Consider the following 9897-nt stretch of genomic DNA (forward strand, 5'->3'; position numbering starts at 1 on the left):
GTTATTGCTAGGAAGTTACATATTGGGGTAATCGTCATTCCTTGTCGTCTATCCAAAATTGTAATTGTTTGTCATTTGTGTTTCCATCGTCAATTTTTTTTTCATTTTCATTTTTCATTTTATTTTCAATCTCGCTCCAATTTATACAACTCCTTAGTGAAGTCGGTTGTCTCCTATTTGATTCAAACCACACACAAGTTCAAGAGCAAACAAAATGTATAAGAACTACCACAAATACAGTGTATTTAATAAATCTACCTTGAACAATTTGAATGTATTTCCTTCATTGTCTCCATCGTGGTCAGATCCATGGATTTCCACATTCAAGGCCATCAAATTCTTTGAATTTTTCATCATTAGGTTTAGTGCTTCAACAACCTCATCCATCCGCTCTGCCAATTCAAGTTGAGTTTTAGTTGTTTTTAATGCAAAGTATTTGCAGAAGGTATTTTTCTAATTGTTATAAGGTTTAAACCTTAGTATAAAATTTTAAATTATTTTTTGGTATTTTGCGTTGTTAAAAACCTAATAAAAAATTTAGCTAGTTTTTGTACCAGGTATTTGTGTGGCAAAATTCTAGCTTTTTTACTAGTAAGTGATATACGTGGGGATGCTATGGATATGAAGTAAAAGAATTGAGAATATAATACAAAACACAAATGCCTAGTTATGAAAAATAGACAATTAATATGTGTCGTAGGATGTTTGTAAAGAAAATGTATTTATATGGTTAATGACAGAATATCCCAAATTATGTCTTATTCTTTACATACATAATATTTTTTGCATCCAAATTAGATATATATACTTCTCACAATTTTTGGAACTTTTATCTATGAATTTATGTTAGGTGATACTTTTTTAATCTATTGTTACTAACCATTTTTTTGCTTGATTTTAGAAGTCATTTTTAGGATTCTTTTTTGTTGTTCACTCAAATAAATCACGAGTATTCCTTTTGATTTGAGGGATTAGTTTATTCTTATTTGAATTTTGAATTTGTTAATATTTTAGTTAGATATTTTGTTAATGGGTATTTTTTTTATATTTGATAAATCCTATTAGAAATTTTAAAACAGTCATTTGGTCATTTATTCAAAGAAAAAGTTTGGTGATCTTTTTTTAAAAAGTCCATTACGTTTTGGCCGTTTGTCAACCCAATAAATTACAATATATAGGCCTGAAATGATAGACTACATGAAGCAAGCCCGAAGTCAAATAGAGCCCAAAATCCAATATTAAAGGGGTATGCAAGCCAACAACTAAAACTTCCCTATATTGCACTGTAATTCTAGAAAGAAAATTGAGTTATTGTTGTAAATTTGAAGAGCACAATGACGCACAACGAGAACATAAATATGAAGAAAATATAATATAATAATAATGTAACAAAATAAATAGATATTAAAATAAATAAAACATAATATATAAATAAATAAAATAAAATAAAATAGCAAAAATATGAAATAAGGAATTTCTCTAAAATCTCCACTTTCTCCAATTTTCATGGATTTTTTCCAAGTGTGTATCTTCCAAAATCCACCAAATTTCACTTTTAATAGGCAATTTGGCAAGTAGGAGATGGATTACACGGGTTGGGAAATGGGGGCATGACACATGGTTAATGGATAATAAACATGAGCATCTAATGAGTATCTATTATCATAATATTTATAAACTCCCTCTTAAATGCCCATTATATATTTGAATATGTCTCATTAAAACCTTACTAGGAAAAAATCCAATGGGGAAAAAAATTATAGTGAAGGGAAAATAGTACATATTTCATATAGTTTATAGTTCTAAAAAATATATTTACTCCCCCTCATGGAAACATCACTTGAGATCTCTGAGTCACCGCATTCCAATATTGTGCACCCGTTTTTCAAAGATCGCGGTAAGTATTCCTTCGTAAATAAGTCTGACAGGTTATCTTTCGAACACATTTATTGTACAGTGATGTTGCCATTTTCTTCAAGATCATGAGTGTAGAAAAGCTTTAGTGAAATATGTTTTGTTCTATCTCCTTTAATATATCCTCCTTTGATTTGAGATATGCCTGTTGTATTGTATTCATATGATATTGTTGGAAGATTTTACTAGAAGACAAACCACATGTTCCACGAATGTGTTGAATCATTGGTCTTAGTCATAAACATTCTCGACTAGCCTTGTGAATTGCAAGAATTTCAGCATGATTTGAGGAAGTAGCTGTTATGGTATGTTTCATTGACTGCCATAATACAAAAACTCCTCCACATGTGAATAGATAACTTGTTTGAGATCTAGCTTGTGTAGATTAGATAAATATCTAGCATAACCAACTAGATCAAAATTTTGATTTATTTGAATCAAATAAACTCATATCAACCGTTCGATCAAAATAACGAAGTATATGCTTAATTTCGTTATAATATCTTTTTGTTGGAGAAGAACTATATCTTGCTAATAAATTTACTAAAAATGCAATATATGGTCTTGTATTATTAGAAAAGATACATACACGCACCAATTGCACTAAGATATGGTACTTCAGGACCAAGAAATTCTTCATTATCATCACGAGATAGGAATATATCTTTCTTTACATCTAGTGAACAAATTTCCATTGGAATGTTCAATGGATGTGCTTTGTCTATATAGAACCTTTTCAAAAATTTTCCTGTATAAGTTGACTGATGAATAAATATCTCATCTGTTAAATGCTCAATTTGCAAGCCAAGACAAAATTTTGTTCTTCCGAGATCTTTCATCTCAAATTCTTTCTTAAGATATTTTATTGCCTTTGAAGCTCTTCAAGAATTCCAATTATATCTAAATCATCAACATATACAATTTATAAATCAAATCCTAACTATGATTTCTTTATAAAAACATGTATCCTTCCTTAAAAAAATGTCCAATCAGGCGATTTACCACATTCGTTCTAATTGTTTCGATCCATATAGCGATCTCTATAACTTTATTGAATACAATTCTCTTGAATTTGATTTATATGTTTCAAGTACCTTAAATCCTTCTAGGATTCTAATATAACTATCATTATTAGAGATCCATATTAATATGTTATGATTACATCCATAAGATGCATGTCCAGATCTTTATACACAGTCAGACCAATTAAATATCTTAATGTAATTGCATCCACCACCGAGAAATACGTCTCCTTATAATTAATACTAGGTCTTTGTGAAAAACCTTGTGCAACTAGTCTTACTTTATATCTTGTGACCACATTATTTTTATTTTTTTTCTCACAAATACTCATTCGTACTCCACAGGTTCGACATCTTCTGGTGTTCGGACTACTGGTCCAAAAACTTAATGTTTTGAAAGTGAGTTTAATTCTGTCTCGAGTGCTTATTTCCACTGAAGCTAATCTTTTCTATGTCAATATTCTTCAATAGATCCTGATTTAGGATCCTCACTTCAGATATAATATCAAAAGCAACATAATACGCAAATATGTTATCAATAACTACAGTAGTTCGGTTATATTTTTTTTTCCTATCATAACATAGTTTATTGAAATCTCATTATTATCTTTAGGTATTTCACCTTCATCACTAGTCATGTCAAGAATTTCTTCATGGATACTTGTATCCTCAACCAAGTCTTCTTGAATATTTATTATTTTTATTTTTCAAGGATCTTTATCTTTAGAATTCACTAGTCTACCATGCTTCTGGCGTATTCCAAACTCATCAGTGATAACTTGCTATGTTGGGATATCAATTTTTGATGAAATATTTTCAGCTGGTATATGTGGCTTAGTTACTTTCTTTGCATCTATAAATTCATCTGGTAACTGATTTGCTATATTTTGCAAATGAATTATCTTATGAAATTCAAGTTCACATTGATATGAACTTTCTACTTGTAAGTATTGTATGTGTAGTTGTACTGTATGTCAGACATAGATCTTCTTTACTTATTTTTTAGTCACCCAACATATGAAAATGATCCAGATTTCTTCATTAAAATAAAATAATTACAATAAGAAAAATAATATTTGAAATATACAAAGGTTAACATCTACTAAAATGATGGGTCAAATATGATTTTCAAAGTCTAGATATTTTCAAAATCAAAAGCATGGAGATGAATGAAAAAAATACTAAATCTAGATATTTTCAAAGTCAAAGAAAACACTTGAAGTTCCATCAATTTTAGTGATTTTCTCTTCAAAAGATTCAAAGAAGTCCATCACATCCAAATTTTTCATGTGAGATGGGTCAAATATGTCATTATCTTGGGATGCAAAATTAACTTCTATATTTTTCTCTTTTTCCTTCGGGGAGTCTTGATAGAGATAAATTAAGTATTTTGGTATGTGATAGATGCTCAATCACTCCACATCAGAAGCATTTATTTTCAGCACTTTTCAAACTTTTATCTTGTGGAGCTTTTCCTTTTTTATCATCATTTTGTGTGGTCCTTTTGAAATTTTAATGATAGAATGACCATTATAAAAATAATAATTATTTCTTCCTCTGTCACGGTTACGACCTCGACCATGACCACGACCTAGACCACGATTATTATTAAAATTTTCAACATTTACTTTAGGGAATGGTGTCGTTTCGATTGCTCTAGATTCATGATTGTTCATCAATAACTCGTCATTTTGTATGGCCACGAGAGACATGAAATTAGTTCAGAATACTATTTAAAGCCTTTCTTTCGATATTACTGCTGTAGGAGCATATCCAAAATGTATAAAAATGTGTTTTCTAACATATTGATATAAAATTTTAAAGTCTCAAGTGCATCTATTTACGACAAGCTTTAGGAAGAAAAATTGTTTTCTCATGATCACATTTTTATGGCATCCAGGTGTATTTTGGCATCAAACACTAATCACAAATAATTATTATCATTAATATCAAATGATACAAATTCTAATGTTATAATATTTTCATAGTAACACACTGTTCGCACGAGATTTCAAGAAAAATTTATTTCATGGAACTTGAATTTTATATTTGTATTAATTTTGTGGAAAACGGGTACAATTTCTAATACATAGTATTTTGATGCTTTCAAAATAAACTATAATCTTTAAGTTGGTTGATCTTCTTGAACGATCGGCCTTTGGGCTTGTTGATCTTCTTGGTTAATCGGTCTTTGGGCTTGTTGATCTTCTTAGATGATCGGCCTTTGGGCTTGTTGATCTTCTTGGATGATCGGCCTTCGGGCTTGTTGATCTTTTTGGACGATCAGCCTTTGGACTTATTGATCTTCTTGGAGGATTAGCGTTCACACGAGGTTTTCGGAGAAACTTGTTTCGTGAGTTGGTGTTGATGTTAAGGTTGATTTGATGCGATGTGGTTTGATCTCTAGTACTTGATCCTTTGATTCTCTCTCGGTTAGGTGGATGTGCTTGACTTAAAAAAGAAAAGCACCGAACGTTCTTGAAGTAAAAGTCTTGGAAGAGTGTTTGTGTCTTCAATGGTCTTCTATCTTCTAGGAGTGTAGCTAGGACTTCAGTCTTCAGGCGTGGTCAGCTTTAGGAGTCAAGGAGTCTAAAATTCCCTATAAACTATCTGGAGTATAGAATTGCTGACCTCTCCAAATAAGGAGAGCTTCTCTATTTATAGAGTTCACGGATGGGTTTGGGCTTGGTTGATCCATGGACCTGGCTTTTGGGCTCAATTAATCAGATTTACGCCTGATTTGACATTTGGGTCAAATTCAGCCTATTTTTGGGCTTAGTTGGACTTTGACCCAAATAATAATATCAAATTGGATCAAATTAATCTTATCTGATTCAACGGTTATGATAAAACCATGTAGCGTCATCGAAATTTGTCTTCAACTTCAATTCAGGATATATGTCAACTCCTAATTGAGCCCAAATTTAATAATTTGGAATTTCGTCATTACAATGACACACAACGAGAACATGGATATAGAGAAAATATAATATAATAATAATATATAATAAAATAAAAGATATTAAAATAATAAAACATAATATATAAATAAATAAAATAAAATAAAATAGCAAAATATGAAATAAGGAATTTCTCTAAAATCTCCACTTTCTCCAATTTTCATGGATTTTGCCCAATGTGTATATCTTCCAAAACCCACCAAATGCTAAGCAATTTGGCAAGTAGGAGGTAGATTACATGGATACTAATAATGTGTAATGTTGAAATACATGGACAACATTTTAGAAAATGGGAGTATGACAAATGGTCAATGGACACTAACTATAATATGTAATGGACATCTAATATCATAACAGTTATAATAGTTATAAGTTATTTATATGAAGACAACAATCTCTACCCCTATATATTGATTAAAAAAATAGAGAAAAAAATGCAAACTAAGTTACTTTAAGTAAATGGTGTGTTTTGTCAATCCACCCACCATTTGTCAATTCATTGTATAATTCTCCTATCTGGTGGCTGACTTTTAAACCTTTTTTTTCTCATTGTTCACATCACTATCTTCATTTTTCTTTGGAAGGCATTTTCTTTCCTATCATGACTTAGAATTTGAAAAATATAAACATAAACTCCAACCACCTTTCTCCAAATAGTCCACAAGGAGAGGCATCAATCCATCCCCATCCTTAATTTACATATTCATTATCAAAAAGGGAAAAGAAATAAGAGTTATGTAGTAGAAATCAACATAAACGTACATCAACGATAATTGACATTTACTTCTTTACAGAAATTCATAGCTATATCTTTTTTTAACAGAAAGTTCTACAAATTACAACTGTCAAATGCTTTTCTAATAATTTTTTGGATAAAAATCATCTCTATGTGGGCTTTGTTCTTCATAGCCAGTAAGAAGTTCAACAACTCTACTCATTGCAGGCCTCATATTTCGATCTTCCTTCACACATAACAAAGCTACTTTCAACAATATTTCAATCTTCTTATTTTGATTGTTTTCCACCTTCAATCTTGGATCCATCACTCTCTCAATTTCACCTTTCTCTACAATTTCCATTACCCATTTCACCATATCTGTATTCCTTCCACCATCTTTAGAAATAGTAGACCATTCAAAATCATATGCATTCTTTCCACTCAGAAGTTCCAATAAAACAATCCCATAACTGTAAATATCTGCTTTTGCATCAATTTTAAGATTCATCATCCATTCTGGAGCTAAATATCCTCTGGTCCCTCTCACCTTTGAGAATCCACTTTCATTGATCTCTCGACAAAGCTTCGACATTCCAAAATCAGCAACTTTTGGCTCTAAGGATTCATCAAGAAGTATGTTTTGAGGCTTGACATCACAGTGAAGAACCCACTCAAGACATTCTTCATGTAAATAAGACAACCCCTTTGCCGTTCCAACAGCAATCTCATATCTCTGTTCCAACCCCAACACTTGAGATGAATCAGAGAAAAGATGTTTGTCCAAAGACCCATTCTTTACATACTCATAAACCAGCATTTTATGTTGTTTCTCAGCGCAAAAACCCCATAATTTCACTAAGTTTTTGTGATTAATCTTTCCAATGATACTAACTTCAGCCCAAAACTCTGCATCTCCTTGTAAAACACCATCCAATCTCTTCACTGCCACAACTCTTCCATCATCCAATTCTCCTTTGTAAACAGTTCCAAATCCTCCTTTCCCAATCTCTTGCTTGAAATTTTTTGTGGCTCTTTTCAATTCAGCATATGAGAATCTTTTGAACCCCATGGCTAATACAATGTAACCCATATTAACCAATTCTTCATTTACTCGCTTACGAAAGACATTCCACCACCCAAAAGCAACAAAAATGAGTTCACTAATCCCAATTGCAGCCACCACTCCAATTAACAACCCCATAGATCGAAACTTATTACTCTTCTCTGCATACACATGATCTGTCCCTAAAACAATCTGTGAAACAGAGCAATTCAAATCATTTGTTGAATGTTGTAGCGCCAATGACGATGAGTACTCGTCTTTCGTGGCCTTAATAAACATAATCACAGCCGTTCCGGGTTTTCGATACCCATTACGAAGAGCCATTTTGGGATAACATTGTCCTGAACCATCGAGTGCATATCCAAATCCAGTGCACTCACAGCTACTAAGACACCAATTCCTACACGTTTCAATGGAGACTTTATCTATATAACCCCAATCATGACCGAAGTAATCCGTATTAGGAAGGGTAATGAAATCCATTTCTTTGGAAGAATTAGACCAATTACAAGTCAAATTCACAAGTGGTTTACACCCTTTAGTCCAATCTGAAGGATCATTTCTAATGAAACCGGGAGGACAAATACAAGCCGGTAATGGATCATATTCGCAAATACCATAATCCCCACATAACCCATGAACCATACAAGGATCTATGCGCGCACCTGAAGGAATCCACGTGACTGTCCAGTTGCCAGTTAATTCATTCAAGCTATATAATCTCAAAACCCCATCAAAATCAACCGTCAATCTCCTCTTTGGACCCAACCCATAATCCGTGGCATTGAATTGCAACTTGTCACTTGATTCAAATCCTCCCATTTCGTTTAAAATTGCAATTCTGGAGCTGTTATATGGAGATCGACCATTAACAAAAACCGTTACCATGGTATCGGGCCAATAGATTCCAGAAAGTGAGGGGCTATTGTATAAGAGATTCAATACATTGTAGTCGTTGAATTTGAAGTAGTAAAAGCCTGATAAATATATACCTCGGTTTTGCATTGAGATTAAAGTTGATGTCTTGAGAAACCTCTGTTCTGGAAGCAGAGTATCGGTGGGGAAATCAAAGCTCTGCCAAATGAAATTTTGGGATTGATTCATTACTACGAGATTTCCAGTTTCGAGAAGTCGCAGCTGAATTTCACCATCAGAAACTGTGTCGGTGGACCAAACGACAGTGCCATCTGCATCGGTTAAAACCAAATTGGAGTCGACATTGAGAGTCAGTCTAGATTTCTCGCCGTTAACCGGTTTGTCTCTGTTTGCCATCCAAACGACGGTTTTTTCAAAGCTATTTGTATACCAAATTGAATAGCAATAAGAATTGTTGCCCACAGGATAAAACCCAGATGAAAAAGTTCCATTTGGGGAAATTAGGAACTGATTCTCGACCTCGACGGCTATGGAGTTTCCGGGAGTTAGACTCTGCAAACCAGCCGGAGCCGCCGCCCAAACGGTGGTGATTGCAAGAAGTAATGAAGAAATAAAAAGAAAAGAAAGAAACATTGTGGTCAAGTAGTGAAGAATTGAGAGGGGATTTGTTCGGTTGAGGGAAGAATTTGCAGAGATATGTAGAAGAAATAAACAGAAAAGAAACGAACATTGGTCATGTTGAGGTCAATGGCATGGGCATTACCATTGGCCGCCATGAATAAACAACAATAATAATTTAAGGTACAACGTCAGACATGGCTGCCGAGTCTCAATAAATTACGTTTGGAACATGTTACATAAGAACTTGCATATGAATGGGGTTAAGTCATATTAATACTTTGCCACTTGCAGGAACTAAATATATAATCTCGACAAAAATATGAGAGTTTTTTTTTTTTTTTTTTGGGATAAAAACCAACTGATATTATTAAATTAATGACAAATAATTTCCAATGGGCTACAATAATCAAACCCAGCTAATAAAATATTTAAGAACCATTGAAGAGGAACATGATTTCGAGAAACCCTCCCTTCCTGGATAGTCCGAAAACCAGCCAAATTATAAATGATATGATATTAAAGTAGTAAGCATGTGTATAAGTTTGTGTTATATCCTATGTTTCATCAATTTGTTTACTAAGGGACACATTATTACAAATTTTAAAAACACTGATGTTCCTTTGAAACCACATAATTTTGAGATATTTCAACTTACAATAAATTTTTGCAAAATTGTATAGAATATAAAGGTAAGTTATTTATTCAGTATTGTCATATTCTAAT

General features: G+C 32.5%; 1 protein-coding gene across 1 annotated transcript; it reads right to left on the reverse strand.

The window, feature by feature from the left end:
* Nucleotides 1-6540: 6540 nt before the first annotated feature.
* Nucleotides 6541-9442, reverse strand: LOC120090212 (putative receptor protein kinase ZmPK1). The gene has a single exon (XM_039047755.2). It carries the CDS (start codon nt 9184-9186, stop codon nt 6754-6756), a length of 2433 nt encoding a protein of 810 aa, XP_038903683.1. The 5' UTR covers nt 9187-9442; the 3' UTR covers nt 6541-6753.
* Nucleotides 9443-9897: the final 455 nt, after the last annotated feature.

The sequence above is a fragment of the Benincasa hispida genome, chromosome 11 (assembly GCF_027475165.1).
Source record: "Benincasa hispida cultivar pf3 chromosome 11, pf3_genome.v1.1, whole genome shotgun sequence".
Lineage (NCBI taxonomy): Eukaryota > Viridiplantae > Streptophyta > Magnoliopsida > Cucurbitales > Cucurbitaceae > Benincasa > Benincasa hispida.